This window comes from Peromyscus leucopus, chromosome 2 (assembly GCF_004664715.2).
Source record: "Peromyscus leucopus breed LL Stock chromosome 2, UCI_PerLeu_2.1, whole genome shotgun sequence".
Lineage (NCBI taxonomy): Eukaryota > Metazoa > Chordata > Mammalia > Rodentia > Cricetidae > Peromyscus > Peromyscus leucopus.
Window position 1 is genome coordinate 10,631,073 of NC_051064.1, and position 19,307 is coordinate 10,650,379.

Consider the following 19,307-nt stretch of genomic DNA (forward strand, 5'->3'; position numbering starts at 1 on the left):
GCAAATTATGCGGGTCCAGTGTCACAGATGGAAGGGACACCCTGTGAAATGCGCTTTGTAATGACCCAGAAATCTAAAATTTGTGACTGATGCTCCTTTGTCAAAAATTTCCCTTGACATCAACCTAAAGACTCATGTATACAGATGAACACAATCTTCTGAGTCTTAGAATAAGAACAAGAAGATCTACACATGCATCATGTCAATGTGTGACATTGGCTGAAACAAATGCACATAGATTCCGAGAACACTCAAAATGTCACATGCTAATTTGTCATTTTATTTACTCATAGATTTTAATATATATAGGTAACAGTGATGTCTAGCCCCACCCCCACCCCTAACTGTATCCAGCTCAGTTTTAATTCTAAATACTATGGCCTCGGGTCCACATAGATTCAGAAGTCTACGAAAACGTTCTCAAAGTCAGAATGGGAAAAACAAGTGTTATGTGAAAAGGAAATGTTTAAACATAAGTGCACAAACGGAACACTGAGAAATGTGTCCCTGAGACGCCCCAGTTCCCTGGAAAGTCAGACAGCTACCTTTCGTTCTTTCTTTTTTTTTAAAGTCATTTTGATCAAATTATTTTGTTTGTTTAGGCATTCCAAATGCTAATTCCTTTACCAGGCAGGGAAAGTTCTCATCACTTTGAAAGACTTTCTTTTTAAAAACCCGATTCCAAAAGAAAATCGATTTTTGAGAAGTGTTGATCGTGTTAAATTAACACGCGACTGGAAAGCTCGGTGCCTTGGGTTAATTTGCGGGGCAAGTGAGAAGCTGGAGGAGGGCGCCCTGGTGGGGAGGCCAGGTCGTCTTCCCGCAGCCGGGCAGCAGGGGGCCCCCGGCTCCCCGCTCCGGGCTCGGGGATCCCCGCTCAGGGCGCCTCCAAGACGCTCCCCGCCCAAGGTCAAACTCGGCAGCCTCGTGCGGGCCGCGTTCCGGGGGTCGGGCGACTCTGGGAAGCGGAGTCGAGCTCTGTGGGCTGGTGGCACTGGCTGTGCGCACAGTGGGGACGGGGATGTCGGGGGGTCGGGGATGTGGGTCGCCGGCGGCCGGGGAGGCAGCGCCGCGCCCGGGAGGGGTGGAGAGCGCACGACTGCGGCAGAGCGGGTCGGACGCAGAAGCGGAGACAAGCCGGAGGGCGCCCCGCCCCGACCAAGCAGCGGGAGCCCCCGGCTACCCAGGCCTCCGCCTGTCACCTCCATCCGCCACCTCCACCGTCTCCTCCCCTTGCTCAGGTCCACTCGGTCCCTCCCCTGGGCCGCCCAAAGCACCAAGTTGGCGGGAGCCTATAAAAGCCGGACCGTGCGACCCGCGACACATACTGCAAGACCGCTAGTCACAGGACAACTGCTGCTCTGCCCCAAGCACCGGCGCGACCATGTCCCACCACTGGGGATACGGCGGGAACAACGGTGAGTGCGGAGGCCGCGCGCTCCGGGCCGCGCGCTCCCGGTCTCCGCTCAGGCACCTGCCTAGCACCGCGGCTCCCGTAGCGCAGCCTGGATGCCTGGGTCCCAGCAGGGTCCCCGCGCTGGGATGTCCCTGGCGCCACTCGGAGCGCTGTCGAGGATCTGATCTTAAGCCATCCCGGCCGCGCACAGGGGCCGGGAGGGACAGCCCAACGCAAAATCGGAGGACAGTACCTATGGGGACCACAGCTGGTCACCGTATGCAAACCCAGGCAGAATCGCACAAAGATTGTTACGAGTATTTTAGTTGTAGGTCACAGGAAGATTAAGGGGCGGGGGCGGGGGGAAGTGGCTCTTGTCCCCTTCGCATCACTCTCTGCCGCACCTGTGGCTAAGCTTCCCAGCGTACTTTGTCATGGCATCTTCTGGAGCCAGTTTAAATCTAATCGCGCTGGCTCCAGAGTTTTCCATTCATTTCTCAACTTCCAGTGTCCTCGATAACCGGACGTCTTCCTGGTCACAGACCTAGGTGCCTGAGGCCAGCTGAGGGGAGAGGAAGGTGCACCTGGCTCGCGGTTGAAGTGTGTGGGCTCCCTAGGAGAGAGAATTCTAAAGGAGGTGACTGTGCCTGAGCCTTGGTCTGTACTGTCACCTAGTGTGACAGCAGGAGGTATCCGGATTTGTTATAATGTCGTGGGGAGAATACATATCCCAAACTCAATCGCAAGAGGATGTATATTCCCAGCGAGACCACATCCCTAACAGTAGTTCTGTCCAGTTTTAGTTATTGAATCTGGGTAAAAAGACCTCAAAATTGTTTATGTTTCTGTTAAAAAAAAATACATGTATATGGATTCTAATTTTCACACTGACCTTTATTAGGAAGACTTGAAATATTATTACCTGATGTTGCAAATAAGGAGACTAAGGCACTTTTTGTTTTTGTAAACGTTACAGTGCTATTAAGTATCACCTCCAAATTTGAAACTGAGCAGACTTTCTCTAGAATTACTGGTGGCTTCTAGAGGCTAGTGTCTCCTTTCCCACACTGATGACTTCACAGATGGATGTCTTTTCACCTCCAGGACCAGAGCATTGGCACAAGGACTTCCCCATTGCCAATGGAGAGCGGCAGTCCCCGGTGGACATTGATACCAAGACTGCTCAGTATGACCCTGCGCTTCAGCCTCTGAGTGTATGCTATGACCAAGCTACTTCCAAAAAGATTCTCAACAATGGCCATTCCTTCAACGTTGAGTTTGATGACTCCCAGGACTGTGCAGGTCAGTATTTAAGAAATACTGGGCTCTTTAGCCAATAATTATTTTCTATCTTAGTGGAAGATACAGGGACACTGGCCGGAGGCCCCTGACACCACAGTTTGTTTCTAGAAGCCAAGATGTCACTCTGATTTCTTCCTTAGGTTCTAGAAGTAGGCAAATTACTTTGAACCCTCCTGGGGCTGTTTTCTACCTCGTCAGATTGTGAGCTATGTAGGGCATTAGGCAATGTGCCTGCGAGAATTCACAGAAAGCAAGCCAGGTCCTTAGCAATCCAGAGACCAGGGAATTCACAAAACCTTTAAACTTTTAAGATTCTCTAAAGTTTTAAAACATTTGTCCCTCTGAGTTGATGATGTCTATCCTAGAGAAGTAGGTCTTTGCTGTCTTCAAGTCAGCAGCATGGAAAGTGATGAGTCTGATGACTTAAAATGTAGAAGTTCCTGGTAAGTATGTCAGCGTTGGCAGAGCATGGTAAAGGTACCAGTATCTTATTCAGAAATTTATTCCACAAGTGAAGATTTTTCAGAGTTGGTTGGATATGCCTAGCCAGTTACTGAAAAAAAAAAAAAAAAAAAAAAAAAAGAAAGAAAGAAAGAAAGAAAGAAAGAAAAAGAAAAAACCAGTTACCATAATTTATTTGTAATAGGGCCGTTGACAGGATGCTGGTGAATGCTTTCTTCTTTATTTAGAAAGAAGAGACTGATCCCATTTAGACATAGTAACTGTCTTGATTGCTCACTGGCTGATTTAATTGCTAGTGTCCTATTTTCCTGAATGTTTTCCTTTGGAGGTCACTGAATGAAATGGGCCTGTAAATGCATTATGTTTGGTGGTTTGGGGAAGGAGTTGTGTTAGATGAAAAGGCAAAGACAGGAAACAGCTACAGTTGCAGTCAGAGTTGGAAGTAATGACCATGTTAAATGCACGCATATGATGTGTAATTAAAGCATTCTAATCAGGTTGACCATTATGTTTCACTAGCAGCAGAGAAACCACAAATACTTCACACAGAATCATCAGTTGAAGAAAGTCGCGTTTAGTGGGGGATGGGGAAACATACATATGCAGCAGACACACAGAGAAAAAGACCCTCTGCAAGAAAAAGAGGAATTGAGAATGTCAAAAAGAAAAAAAAAATCTAGTCTTTTCTCGAGGGCAGGGTTTTTTAAGTCTCTGAAAGATTTTCCTCCCCTAATTTAGGGTTGGTCAGTTTGAAGAAAGCTAGGATGGTTGATTGGCCCAGAACTGTTGTGTGACTTGTCCTGAGCAGCCTTTGGAACTTGTTGAGTCAGTCCATCAGCAGGGGGCCTGCTGGTGGGAGACAGAAGGCTTGCAGAGCCTTTGTTTTAAGCTTTTATCTCAAGTCATGAGGGAGGTGAAGAAGCTGGCTCTCTCGGAAATTCGCCACCTTTATTACCTAGCTGTGGCCCCTCCCCTTCTCTGCCTTACTAGGAATCTTTCTAACTCCTAGTCTGTCATCATCGCTAACGTCAGTTCATGCCTCATAAGATAAGGGTCATGAGGGCAGTTGAAGCTTGATTTCTTTCTTGTACCCTCAGAATCCAGAATGTACTGAAGATATCTAAAATCGAAGGATATAGAAATAATAGGCCCTGACTTGCAAAGAAGCTTGATACATGCAAAAATAAACTGTTCATGGAACTGCAGGCTCTTGATATGGGATCCAAGGGGTCATTGAAGTGGATAGTTTGGTGTAAGAATTGTTTGAGGAGAATTTAAGACCCTAGCACCAGAAACAGACAACATGAAAGTGTGTGTGTGTGTGTGTGTGTGTGTGTGTGTGTGTGTGTGTGTGTGTGTTGGGCAGGGTGGTCTAAAGAGAGGAATCAGGGCTTAGGTGGTACACATCAGGGTTTCAGAGCTTTTGGAGGATAGGGTAGGGGGGTGGTGGTTTCATAGCAGGAGCTTGCAACCAGGCTCTTGAATTCCCAGGCAGGGAAGGGGCTGGGGAACAGGATATGTGGCTACCAATACTTCTTTTGATTTAAACTTATTCCTCAGGTGGGAAATCCTGGCATTTGGAAGTCTGTTAGCTAGAGACTCACAGACAATGTCCCCAGTTGGGTGTCTATCAATATCTGTGAAAACGAAGGCTGTCACTTTGGTACTTGCAAAAATGATGTGGTCCTAGGGACAGGAGAAACACAAAGGAGGCTTCGACTTCCACATGACACCTCAGTAAAGAGTTTCCAGAGTAAATAAGGGTCATTCAGAGGAATAAAGGGTTGGGGTGTGTTGGAAGAGACTCCAGCAAAGGGAATTAGGAAACTCCAGGGGGTTAAAGAGAGTACAGGATGTGTGTCTATGTGCCCTAGATAGCAGAAAGGTCTAGGAAAAACAAGGGTCACAAAGATTAGAGCGAACTGTTCTCCCTTGCTGTGAAAGACTCCTTTGTAATTTTCCCAGTGTCTCCTATCTCCTTCAGTGACTTTGGTCAAACAAGAATCTAGAATGTATTAAAATGTTGATATAAAAGGAAAACCCACTTACAGAATAAGTTAAAAGTAATTAGCCACATGGAAAAATACCCTTTAGATTTTTCTTTTTAAGGATTCTTAGATTCTCAGAAGTAGACCAAACAGTAATAATGCTACAGTCAGCCCACAACAATGAAGAAAGAAAGAATCACCTCCTAAAGTTTGTCCTTGTCAGCACTACTTTCCTGGAAACATTAACTAGTGGACTGAAAAAAATATATATATGTATATATATATATATATATATATGTATATATATATCATTATATTATGTGTTATATATAAATATATATGTAAGAATCTTCAAATGATAAGCATCTTCAACATTTAGTTGTACATACCGTGTTTTAAAAAACTGATGTAATTTTACTGTACACTTAATCCTAAAATGAATTCATTTTGGTTAATTGATATTTGAAAATTAACACTAAGGAGTCCCTGTTGCTGTTTTTAATTTCTTATGTTCTGCATTTAAATGCATCAGTCATTTACCCACACCCACACCCCGACACTGAGATCCAAGCCTTCTAGAATTTATCTTAATTCTGGCCTTGCTGTATGTTCTGAATGTTATCTTACACACAGACTTAAGTACTTGGTGTCAGAAACTGAGCTAGCTGAATTTGATGTTGTCTATTTTACCCGCAGGTAATTTCTTTAACACATGGAATTAATAGGTCTTAATCTGAAGTCCACACTAAAGTTTTCAAAATTAGTTTAAAGCCGATAATCTTAAATTAATGAAATATTGTTAATAATCCTTTTAAGTTCTTTAAAAAAGTATTATGAAGGAATAAACTTCGGCTTGAGATATTTTCCTGCCAGCTTTTTCTGGTACAAAAACAGTCAAAGCATTAATTAACCACTGCTAACTTATTAACTTTTGTTAATAAGTTTAGAACTCTGTGCTTTATTGCAAAGTTACAGGAGAATATTGAGAGCAATGTTGGAATTATTGGGTCAGCTCACAACATCGTATTCATCTCAGTCAGCTCTCTGTTTTTAAAAACAGAAACAACGTTTATTTGTTTATGCTAGTTCAAGAAGAAAGAAGGAAGCTCGTGGTTCCCTGTGTGCCTTTGAAGCCGACCATTGTCTGGATAACATAATGGGGCTTTGTACATGGATTCTGTTTAACTTTACAGGGACTTAATTTTGAAGCTGTAAATTTACCTTCCACAGGCCATCATAAGCAACCAAGGAGGGGCTTTCCATGCACGTGGTCAATGATGTCAGCAGAATCTCTAATACCTAGGACCCTAAGCCATGTTTCCTAAGCACGCTGAGTAGTGAAACTCTCTCCTAAAAGGGGTCAGGCTTAAGCCTAAGTAATCCCTTTGTAGCTTAAACTAAAACTTCTGCACACTTGATTTTTCATTGTGCTACTCTAATGTTTCATTGTTTAGAAGAAATGGAATATGAGCACCCCTTGCAGATATATTTGCAATACTATAGTCCTAGGATTATCTGCTACTGTTTAAGGAAAAGTATGCATAGTTTAAACGGTAGTAAAAATTGCAAGCATGAATTAAAAAATTTCAGGGTATTTGTGGAGAAAATGTTCAGGTATTAACATTGACATCTTATCCATGGAAAGTTTTTCATTGAACAGGAAATCACTAAATGTTGGTTTATGAACAACATATTGGGGGTGCTTACTTGTAATTTGGGATTAAGGGTGATTACTTATCCCAGTGGTCTTTAGCTTGTTGTTCAAATACATCGTAATTAGTAATAGTGACTAGGAAGAAAAACAATGAAAAATGGTAAATTTTCTGTTATTTCATTGGGGTTTCAAATTAATTTCAGTAGTATAGAATCTCCTATTTTAACAAAAATATAGTTTAATAAATTATCCAGGTATTCAGTATAAGAAGACATTATTTTATAGTGTTATGTGGTATTTATACTGTTTATCTGATAACAGATTATAAAAGTTAAAATTGGGACAAGTTCTGGTTTTAAGAGTTGAAATTTAGTTCGAGGCCAGCCTGGTCTACTAAGCGAGTTCCAGGAGGCACAAAGCTACACAGAGAAACCCTGTCTCGAAAAACCAAAAAAAAAAAAAAAGAGTTGAAATTTAAATAAAAATTTGAAAGTCTTGAATAAACAAGTACAGCAAGGCCCTTTCTTTGTTTGCGGCCTGGTGGAACAAGTTTCTGTGGCACAGTGAAGGCATGGACTCCGTGGTACTGTTCCCCACCCCAAATGCCTGGATTTTTACAGAGAATAATCATACAGCCAGTAATTTCTACTACCCTGAAAAAAATGTTTTTGTGTGAGAAAAGCAGGTTTCATTATAAACCAATACAGTTTTAAAAGTGATGTATCGCAATCACAATAAATAAATATATTTCGGAATATAGTGTAAGCTATATTTAATCAAAGTGTTGTAATTTCTATTTCTTAGACAAAGTGACACATGCTATATTTATCCGGGATAAAGGCATTGTAAGATTCTAATGATGCTTTTAAAGAATTTAATCAACTAAACTCCATGCTAACAATTTCTGAAACCAGAACTGCTACTGTCTGTGGCAATTTAATTCTAAAGATTTAATAACCTTTTCTAATTACAATGGACTTCTAATCTACATAGCAAAAAGTTTTATTTTAATGTGGATTAAAACAGCTGTCTGTCTAGTGTTAAAGGTTACTACTGGGTATATTTAATCATTGAATCATTTCTTCTAGTGTTCACAAAGCCTTTTAAAATAAAAGTGTATATGCACTGAAAACATTTGCATTTAAAATACTCCTTAAAACAAGTGAAAGATGATGCAATTTCAAGGTCTGAAAAGGAGGGAATAAGAAACAGTGGGATAGTATGGTCACTTTAAAATATGAGATGGCGATTTGATTCTTCTCTGGGGGAAAGCGGATATACTTAGATCGGTGATGCCTGATGCTCAGGATCGTTTCATTGAATTGGATTTGCCCCTTGTCTGATCTAATGATACTATACATGACATTTGCTGCATATGACTGGTCAGTTGATTGTGAGCTTTGAGGAGTCAGTGTAAAGAACTTTTTCCCTTGCACTAAATTGCTTCCTAAAGATGGTTTCACTGTTAAGTGTCTATTTGTGATGGTGCATGCCTGGTCTTATTGTAGGTTGTTGTGCCTTGTTGGGTTGATGTCCCTGGGACGCCTGCTCTTCTTATCTGAGGGGAGGTGTGGGGTGGGGTGTGTTGGGGGAGGTGTTGGGGGTGGGAGGTGCATCTGGGAGAGAAGGGGGGTGATGGGGAAAGACTGGGAGGAGGGGAGAACTGAAGTCAGGATGTAATATATGAGAGAAGAATGAAAAGGGGAAAAAGGGTGTTCTTTCATTTCTGAAAAAAACCTAGTGTAGGGGCCTGGGCTTAATCCTTTCCTTGTGGTCTCATCAGATAAATAAACACAGTAGCTTCTGTGCTTCAAGAGATACAATCTTAGCATGGTACATATGAGTTCACATTTCTTCACGTATGTGTAATACAACACCGTTTATGATTCATTCTTTCTGTTTTCATTCTTTATTTTCTCTTGGCCTATTGGAAGAGTCAGCAGCCAGTGATTGCTTAGCTGCTGTGGAAAGGCCACACTGCATATCTCAGCTGGTTTCACCCTTTACTTTGAATAGATGAATAGGTCTTGCTACCGGCCAAACATATTTAAGTGAAATGAAGCAAATTAAATTTATTGTACAGACTTTGCCCCTATGTTTTACAAAGCCACTGTGGATTTAAGTTCATTATTTTATAGAATTATAGTCCAAGGCCAGTAAAATGTAAATAAAGCAACAGATGCTTTCATCCTAGAAAAATCAAATAGTAGAACTGAGTCACTTCCGAAAACATTTAACTGTATTGTTTAAACGGCATAGATACATACAAGTAAGGTGAAAGTTTTAGTTTGATTCCATTGTAATCCTCTTTCAAGACACCCTTGTCAATTATCCATAATGGAGGAGTCCGAGCATGTGGCCTCTAGGATGATTTATTGACTAAAACAAAGTTAATTCCAGAATAGAGAATCCGGAATAGTTTCTGTAGTTAGAGTTTTAGCTTCTGGAAAATAATAAGGGACATTGCACTGCACATAGAGATGATAGACAGGTTATTATTAATGATATAAATAATTGAATGACACATTTTACAGATTAGGAAGTTCCAGAGGTTTGATGAAGATTTTCAGGGACAAAGCCAGTTAGGCACAGTTAAGTTTTAAAATATTTTTAATTCTTTCACAAATTCTGGTGTTTGGACTGGCAGGATAATCTTTGGGCCACATGGGAAGATGAGCCCTTGGGTTCGCAGATCATTCCACTAGGCCTTTCAGTAATCGTATATTAAATCTCTCTCTGGACTCGAGAGTCTGCAGGAGACATACCCATGTACCCAGCCAAGATGGATAAGGCATCCATCCATCAGCTAGCACATAGGACAATAAAACACAGTTGGAATAATTTTGGTTAGTACTCTGAACTTAGCCTGTCTGGATTTAATTTCTGTGTGTGTGTGTGTGTGTGTGTGTGTGTGTGTGTGTGTGTGTGTGTATGAGCACACGTGTTGTGTATGTGTCTACAGAGACATTACACTTATGTATTCTAATTTCAGTGCTGAAAGGAGGACCTCTCAATGGCACCTACAGATTGATCCAATTTCACTTTCATTGGGGCTCATCTGATGGGCATGGCTCCGAGCACACTGTGAACAAAACAAAATATGCTGCAGAGGTAAGATCATTTCTTTGTTACAGGGAAAAGCCTGTTTAGCATTAATTAACAAAGCTTAGTTTTATAAGTCCAACGCATGCCAAGTGAACAATCTCTTTGCAAAGGACCTTCACACTGGTTTCTTACACACTTCATTGCCATCCAGTTAAGTCTGTCAGAACAGCATTATTTTATTATAAATCCATAAATAAAATCTGTACCCTTTCTCCATCTACATTTCCTTGTCTTAGAGTTGTTCTCAAAGTGATGTGCTATTATATCAAGTATAACTAGAATTAAATCAAGTTTTTTCTTAAAATTATCCACATTTTCTCTTTAATAACCTTTGGCTGTAAAGGGAAGAGTAGTCATTAGATAAAATCTGTTGGTTTTTTTTTATCATGTGAATCATTTACTGTGGTTTTTCTCCCATGACTTTAGCTTCACTTGGTTCACTGGAACACCAAATACGGTGATTTTGGAAAAGCTGCACAGCAACCAGACGGACTGGCTGTTCTGGGTATTTTTCTGAAGGTTAGTTAATGACCCAGTTCTTTGTGTTTCTGCTTTCAAGAATTATTGGCCAGACAGAATATTCTTAACAGGAAGAACATTCTACAAAAATTTTGAGGAAATTTTTGGCACTGAAGTATTTTTAGGCTTAATTCTCCCTCCCCGACTCCATTCTTTCCTTATGGATATCTGAAAGACACTTTGAGTGTGTCACTTCGAAGCCAGTTAGATAATAATGTGAAGAAAAGACAGGTAGGTAAGCTGAATGTCACCAGTAGGACATGATTTGCTTTAATCAAACCTTCAGCTAACGTTACTACTCTATTAGCTTAGGGTAGACTTGAAGTGAGATCAAGTTCTGGTAAGATGGTGGTGGGGGTCTAGGTCAGGGACACAGTGTTGGCAAATATCAGGAACTGTGAGATCTCAGAGTTGAGCTGTCCCTGGAAGGTTGGAAAAGGGAGTGTAGAATACTCTGGGAATGGATGCTCGTGAGTAGTGTCCCATGCTGAGGAGGAAGCTACAGGAGCTCATGAACTCATCCAAAGACAGCAGAAAGAGAAAAATGACAAAACTGCTCAGGATATAGTCCTGAAAATTTGCTAATGTGAGGCCTTTAAGCCCTGAGAACATGATTACCAATGATTGAAAAAAAACATAGAAGTCAAGAGATAGGAAGGCTAAAGGGTGTGGGAAAAGCTAAAAGACGATTTGTATGGGGTAGGCAAGAATGTGAATTCCTTTAAAAGCATCAACTTCAGTCAGCTCTTGAGTTCTTTCAGCTTAGCAGTTGGAGGTGATAGGGGGACATAGGACAAGGTAATTCAGGGGAGCAAGTTACAGAAGCAGAGGTAGGCTAAAGATTCAGTGACAGCTTTGTTGTCAGTCTTTACTAGCCACGGATGATGTGTAGCATGTCTAAGCTAAGGAGTAGCTTCTCCTTCCTCTTCCTCTTCCTCCTCCTCCTCCTCTTCTTCTTTCTCAGGAATTTTACGATAGTGTTGCCAACTGACTCATAAGGTTTTGTAACCCCTACTTTTCTGCAGATTGGACCTGCTACCAAAGGCCTTCAGAAAGTTCTTGATGCACTGGGGTCCATTAAAACAAAGGTAAATCTTTTCAATACTCTAGATTTTGAGATATTCTTTTGATCAGAATGAATAGTCTTATTGATGACATGGTGTTTGGATGAATAGTTCAGTAAAAGTAAATACTTGCATATACATAATAATATTTTTCCTTCTGCAAAAATGGATTCTAATTCTGTTAAATAGTTTGGCTTGTAATGACTTTCTATTAGAAACATACATACACAAGAACCAGAGGACATCAAGGAGCCAGAAAGATCATCTGAACAAAACATCAGTGATTCACACAGAAGTGTTTGTGGGAGGCTTGCTATGTTATGGTCTCTATACTAATCCCGGAGATCTAGAGATATATGGGTTGGACAAGCCTGCGCCATGGAGATTCATATTGAATGGCCTTAGTTCATCCATTCTGTGCTTAAACCTTCTGTGCAGCATTGGTGTGCTCATGTGCAACATTCACTCGCAGTGACTGGCCATCCCTGTGACAGGCTGGATGCACAAAGCTCACCTTCAAATAGCACCCAGCTTATGAAATGCACAATCTTTGCACCTATCTTGCTCCCCTTAAAAAAGGAGAAAAAACAGTAGTGTGAAATCTCACATTTCTACCCAGTTACTGCTTTGGAAGTGCTGTGTCCAGAGCTGAATATTGTGCTTTAATGTAGCTGTGAAATATCATAGCAAAATTATCACCTTACTATCGAAGATCCTTTATTTCTGTTAATATTGCAACCTAATTATATTTACCACTTTAGTGGTAACAATATAACTTTAAATAAATGCCAGATATGATCAGCTAAGGGCAATGGAAAACTTAAGGAATTGTTTTAATGAAACATAATTAATTTTTCATGCTCCTGCTAGCCAATCTGTTTCCAAGTGAAATGTCTTTTGTTTGTGTTCTTCATTTGATTTGTCAATAAACCTGGAACCTCTGTACAATAGACTTCCAGTAAGAGCTGACTAGACCGGTGGATGATAGTCTCCTACTGTGGATCTGGTGTTGACTTTTTTCTGTGCATTTGCCTTGCAGGGGAAGAGTGCTGCCTTCACTAACTTTGATCCTCGCTCCCTTCTTCCTGGAAGCTTGGACTACTGGACATACCCTGGCTCTCTGACCACTCCACCTCTGCTGGAGTGTGTGACCTGGATTGTGCTCAAGGAACCCATTACCGTCAGCAGTGAGCAGGTTGGTTTCCTAGGGAGAGTTCTCATTTAGCAGACGCAGAAAAGCTGGCCTTCCCAGTCAGGCCTGGGATATAATCCTCCTGTGACTTCTCATCCTGTGGCTAATGTCACAGAAATGCTTGGCAGTTAGTAAAGATTTGCTGTTATTACCATCACTGCAGGCAGTTCTTAAGCAGTTTAATCTATGATTGTTGGTTACTGTGAGGATTACAAGAGAATGATGTCTGCTTACTAATGTATTCCTTTTTGACAGCTAGGAGGAAATAGAGGCTTTGAAAAATGAGATTTCATATTGAAGGTCACATAGATAGCAGTGATGATTCCCAGTCTCCTGCTCGCTGATGTAAGAGCTTAGTGAAGTCTTGTGAATGTGAGATGCACTTCTGAATCCTGACCAAGGTAGTCTTGACTTGGAGAACATGTATCTCTCAAAACATCCCACCCTAGCTTGCTTCAGAGGCTCAGATCATATGTTCCTACATTTTCTAAGCAATTTGTGATGTTTGAGTGCTCAGTGCAGCCCTCAAGTCACCTGTGAGCACCCATGCAAGTGAACACAAATGGGTTTCCCCCTGGCTTCCTCAGCATATGCTGAAATGTGGAAAACAGACATTTCTCAGGAATCACAAAAGGTCAGAGCCTGGTAATATAAAAGACAACTGCAGCCAGTTTTGAGGTGACAATTATTTGAGTAACTGTGTAATTTAAAACTGGAAAATTTTGAAATCCTGAGAGTTCAGACTTGTAATATGCAAGAGAGATCACATTGCCAGACTTTCTTATTTCACTGTCTGGAATTTGCTGATAAAAAAAAAAAACAAAAAAACGTAAGCACAGGAAAATGGAAGTGCATTCCACTTAGTCCCTTGGGCAGTACCAGGTATGGCTGGGAACACATTTTCTTTTCTGTGCTCTCCTTTAGAATATTAATGTATTAATGTTAAAAACAATTCACACCTGTTCTTTGAAGAAATCAATATACAACTAGAAAGCCTCATGTATTATAATCAAAGTGGGCCACACAATGGTATGCTTGGCTGGAATGTGACTTGAAAGTTAAACTGGGAATTTTAACAGTTGAGCAAGCATCCTGAAGTAGCACGAGGAAAAGATTAAAATGCCACTTCTTGCTGTAGAAGTGGTGTTTGAGATATGGTGCAAAACATCAGCATTCCTCTTATTTCTCCACTAAGTACAGCTGATGATATTTCAAAGTCTGTTATCAATAGCTGCTTTGACAGGTATATTTATTGTCCGCACACACTCTAGTGCCAAATACAGGTAAGTACAGGCAATGGATTTTCCCTTTACTGTAGAAATGATGTTAAGCTACAGATATGAATTGAGTGTTTGAGATTCCATAGTAAGGGCATATTTGCATATCATGGAACATAGGCTGGGAGGTCTTGTCTTGCTCAGTTCAGAGTCACAGCTCTAGTTCTTTCTCCAAGATTCCCTTCGCTTTGCTATGCTTCTTGGCTCTGTATAGTGGTGGTTGAAAAAACTCCAGACACACCACCTCTAAGGCAGCCTCCACTGGTTCCCTGTGACACAGAAGCCGTGTTCTAGAGATCAAAGATGCTCAGCAAACTCTTCACATCTCTCTGACTAGCATTGTGCCTCTTGTTCATTTCTAAGTTATATTCTAGCAAAAGAAAGTGTTACCATGAAAAAGTAAAACTTAAGGAATTTACCTATTGTGGCTTTAGGGGAAGACAGATAATGGTTTATGAGAAAGTATGAGGGCTGGGAATGGTTGGTAAATGAACAGTATAGACAATCAGTTATATTCTGCTATCTTAATTTTCTACACATAACCCTGTCTTTGAGTCTAAAATGGTGCAACAAATTTACCAATATTTGAATATGATGTAAGTGATGGGAAGGGGCCATAAGTGAGCTATCTGTAACAACATAATAAAATAAGTTTTAGGACTAAAGAGATGGCTCATTCTCTGAAGTGCTTATCTCAGGACCGCTAGGACCTGAGTTCAAACTCCAGAGAGCACGTGAAAAAGCTCAATGTGTTGGTGTTAATTTGTAATCCCAATGCTAGGGAAGTGAGAACTGATGTATCCTTGGGGCTTACAGGTTAGCCAGCCTCTCCTACTAGTCAAGCTCCAGGCCAATGAGAGACCTTTTCTGAAAAGACAAGGTGGCTGGCACCTACTAAACAACATTCAAGGTTGATCTCTGGGCACGCTCGCACAGTGCTGTGGTGTATGTTATAAGCAGAACTTTCCACGTTTGTGTCTGCCTGCGTCTATGTTGAGCCAAGAAACCAAAACAAGCTCAAAGGAGACTAAAACTCAGCCAGTTCCCAGGATCAGAGTCTCAGAATCCCAGTGCAACCTGAGTGTCTGAGTGTCTAAGCAGAGATACCAGCTACTCAGTCTTTCCCGGGAGCTCGTAGGCCTGGCCCTTTACACACTCGAGTACTTGCTGTACTTTGTCTTCCTGAGACAGAAAACAAAACTTTAATGTGGATGTAAAACTGGTATCATTGCTTTATGTGAGGTACTAATTTACAGAAATTTTGACTTTGATTTAAAAGGAAAACAAGAAAAGCAAGCTCACAAAAAATTTTATTAAAGACCCCAGTGGCTTCCTGTTGTCTACATAAATAGATTACTCATAAAAGCATACTTCCATCCTCTATCCACATGTAATGTAACTGTTTGGAATTCATGATAGTGTGAATATCAGAGGCTGCATTTACTTTTTATTTTGTGTGTGTGTGAGAGAGAGAGAGAGAGAGTGTGTGTGTATGTGTATGTGTGTGTGTGAGAGAGAGCGAGAGAGAGAGCGAGAGAGAGAGAGAGAGAGAGAGAGAGAGAGAGAGAGAGAGAGAGAGAGAGAGAGAGAGAAAGAAAGAGAGAGAGAGGGAGGGAGGGAGAGGGAGAGGGTGGGGGGTGTTCTCTGTAGCCCTGGCTGTCCTGGAACTCGCTCTGTAGATCCGGCTGGCTGGAACTCAGAGACCTGTCTGCCTCTGTGTGCTGGGATTAAAGGCGTGAGTCACCACTGCTGAGCTTTGGAGTCATCATTTAAAGAGAAAACATGCCAGTTAAGTATGTAATATTTTGACACTATTTTTTTTTTTTTAATTTCATCGTATCCTTTAGATGTCTGTGTTCCGTAAACTAAACTTCAACATGGAGGGCGAACCTGAAGAGCTGATGGTGGACAACTGGCGCCCGGCCCAGCCCCTGAAGAACAGAAAGATCAAAGCATCCTTCAAATAAAATGGTCCTGGAGTGGGCGTCCAAACAGTACAAGTGTGGCGCCTCTCTGTAGCTAAGCACAATTCTACCTTGGTGATTTGGATCCCGCCTTTGTGTCTGATGTTGTAGGCCTTTCCTCTCTCACCTGTTGTGCTTACTAATAAAATGTGAAGAACAAGCCCCAAGTGGATGGCATGGGGGTAGTGGCAGGTTGGTGGCTGGCTTACGGCACACCTTCTCAGTCAAAGCAATCTATTGCAAAGGACAGAAATGGCCTCTTGCCTCAGCCACAGGATAATGAGTACTCAGGCCTGTTTACTAAAATGCTATTTTTAAAACATAGGAAAGTAGAATGGTTGATTACAAGCCCCTATCATGAGACAAACTGAGATAATTTAAGCAAATTAGGCAAAATAGTCATAGTTTTATGATTATAAATTAGATAAAAGTTCACTATTCCAAGATGTTATATTAAAGAAAAGCTTTTAAAATGCTTATATATTTGTAGCAACCTTATCTTAAATATGAATTATGTTGTAACTTGGTGACTTTTGAATTTTAGAGATGTAAATGAAGATGTAAAAATTGGTATAGTTATGATACAGAGTATATTTCCCTTCAGGTGACATATGACTTAATGGATAATGTATTTTAGATATATTCTCTAATAAAAATCAGAATTCTACTCTGGGTCGCCTTATTTTACGTGTTACCGGGACAGAAGTGAAAGAACAAATGTCTGTTTACAGGGTCCCCATCAGCTCAGTATCGATAGTCAGCCTCACAGCTGGCTTACAACTGAAGGAAAACCCCTGGAGCCCTGCACTGTTTGCCAGCTCTGCTTGGAGTGCTTTCTGAGCCCTGTGTGACACTTGTGTGGTCCTGGGACATTCCTGGGACATTCATCCTGCAAGATGTCAGGACTGACTGAGCTGAATCCTCCAACGAGGAAGGAAGTCTATAGAAGCTCATTGGAAATAAAGCCCGTGTGTTTACAAAGTGACACGTGGGGTTCAAATTGTATCTACTGCATACAGGGAGAAGTGAGTGAACAAAATAACATTCTTTCACTCATCCCTTTCTGCATCTATCCTCTGCCTTCACCGTGGAATGTTGGGGTATGAGTTATTCTGGAATGCCAAATTTAACATGCTGTGAACTCTATGCTTAATATACAAATGCCTCACTATTTTGGACTGAAAACTTTTTTTTAATTCAGGTAAATTTCCTTCTATTTTCACTGTTTCTTAAGCTTTACTGCAATTTTATGAAGGAGCGGGGTGATTATCGTCCACTCTTGGTTCTCCCAGCCTGTCTGGTTCTGGTATAAAGAAATAGTAGGCAGGTAGCTCCTCATTTCCTTCACATGATGTTCACCTGCACATTTCCTTTGGACCACATTATCTGCAGTCTCTGCTTAGCGGAAGGTAGCTATCTGGAAGCCATGCTCTAAAAACACTTCATCCTAATCAGCATATGCAGTTTCTCCAAGGTTCTTTTTTTTAATTAAAAAAAATTTATTCATTTTACATACCAACCACAGATCCTTCTCTCTTCTCTCCTCCCACTTCCCCCACAGCACTTCTCCCCCAAGCCACCCTCCTATCCCCTCCTCCAAAAGGGTAAGGTCCTCCATGGGGAGTTAGCAAAGCCTAATACATTCAGTTGAGGCAGGACCAAACCCCTCCTGGCTGCATCAAGGGTGAGCACAGTGTCGCACCATAGGTAATGGGCTCCAGAAAGCCAGCTCACACACCAGGGATAGATAGATCCTGATCCAACTGCCAGGGGCCCCTCAAACACCAAATGACACAACTGTCTCATATGCAGAAGGCCTACCTAGTCTGGTCCCATGCAGGTTCCACAGCTCTCAGACTAAAGTTTGTGAGTTCCTACAAGCTTGGTTCTGTTGTCTCTGTACATTTCCCCATCATGATCTTACCCCTTCACCCCTGCTCATATAATCCCTCTTCCCTTCTTCGACTGGACTCCCTGAGCTCAGCCTGGTGCTTGGCTGTGGGTCTCCTCATCTGCTTCCATCAGTTACTAAATGAAGGCTCTATGATGACAGGATATTCTCCAATCTGATTACCAGGGTAGACCAGTTCAAGCACCCTCTCCACTATTGCTGGTAGTCTAATCTGGGGTCATCTTTATGGATTCCTGGGAATTTCCCTAGCACCAGCTTTCTACCTTATTCCATAATGTCTCCCTCTGTCAAGGTACTTCTTTCATTGATCTTCCACTCCATCCCTCCCCAAGCTTGACCATCCTGTTCCTTCATGTTCTCATCCCCCCCTCCCCTCCCCTCTATCGTTCCCCCCCAATCCCCATCCCCAGTTTACTCATGGAAATCTCATCTGTTTCCCCTTCCCAAGGTGATCCATATGTCCCTCTTAGGGTCCTCCTTGTTAACTAGCTTCTCTGGAGCTGTGGGTTGTCAACAGGGAAATGCAAATCAAAAGGACTCTGAGATACCATCTTACAACTGTTCAGAATGTCTAAAATCAAAAACACTGATGACAGCTTTGTTGGAGAGGATGTAGAGCAAGGGGAACACTCCTCTACTGTTTGAGGAGTGCAAACTTGTACAGCTACTTTGCAAATCAGTATGGCGACTTCTCAGAAAATTTGGAATCAATCTACCTCAAGACCCAATGATATCACTCTTCAACATATATCCAACCAAACCACAAGGACACTTGTCCAACTATGTTCATAGCAACATTATTCATAATAACTAGAACCTGGAAACAACCTAGATGCTTCTCGACTGAAGAACGGATAAAGAAAATGTGATACATATACACAATGGAGTATTACTCAGCTGTAAAAAAAAAAAAAAAAAAACCAATGACATCATGAATTTTGCAGGCAAATGGATGGAACAGGAAAATATCATCCTGAGTGAGGTAACCCAGACTCAGAAGGACAAACATGGTATGAACTCACTCATAAGTGGATACTAGATGTAAAGCAAGGGATTATCTCCAAAGTTCTTTTTTAGATCTCACTCTATATACCAGGTTGGCCTTGAACTCACAGAGATCTGCCTGGCTCTGCCTCCCAAGGGCTGGGATTAAAGGCGTGTGCCACCACTGCCTGAGGTATCTCCAAGGTTCTTGATCCCCACTCATACCAGGCATCATAGATGATGCTCGAGTCAATGGGGCTGTTCCTTGGTTTGGGAAGGTGACTCCAGAGTCCTGCAGGTTTCTGCCATGGAGTAATTGGCTTTTGCTTGCCACAACTTGATCTATGTCAACCAGGGTGGGCTCATCTTCCCTGGTGTTTGCAGGCATCTCTAGCTGAATACTGATTGCTGTCATTAGCTCTAGTTACAGTCTCTGTGCTCAAGACTGAAGGAAGTGCCCAGAGGAAACAGGAAGAGGGAAGTCCCTG

At 41.7% G+C, this 19,307-nt stretch overlaps 1 protein-coding gene across 1 annotated transcript; it reads left to right on the forward strand.

The window, feature by feature from the left end:
* The first annotated feature begins 1,119 nt into the window (after nt 1-1,119).
* On the forward strand, nt 1,120-16,590 carry LOC114704100 (carbonic anhydrase 2). The gene is made up of 7 exons (XM_028885151.2): nt 1,120-1,418; nt 2,501-2,698; nt 9,795-9,913; nt 10,334-10,426; nt 11,452-11,514; nt 12,530-12,685; nt 15,807-16,590. Exons 1-7 carry the CDS (start codon nt 1,385-1,387, stop codon nt 15,924-15,926), a joined length of 783 nt encoding a protein of 260 aa, XP_028740984.1. The 5' UTR covers nt 1,120-1,384; the 3' UTR covers nt 15,927-16,590.
* The last annotated feature ends 2,717 nt before the right edge of the window (nt 16,591-19,307 follow it).

What these genes read in the sequence shown, in the direction of transcription:
- LOC114704100 (XM_028885151.2), top strand. Translation starts at nt 1,385, where the DNA reads ATGTCCCACCACTGGGGATACGGCGGGAACAACG. An exon ending in TGGGGTCCATTAAAACAAAG is followed by an intron (nt 11,515 to 12,529) that starts GTAAATCTTTTC and finishes TTTGCCTTGCAG; the next exon opens with GGGAAGAGTGCTGCCTTCAC. An exon ending in TTACCGTCAGCAGTGAGCAG is followed by an intron (nt 12,686 to 15,806) that starts GTTGGTTTCCTA and finishes CGTATCCTTTAG; the next exon opens with ATGTCTGTGTTCCGTAAACT.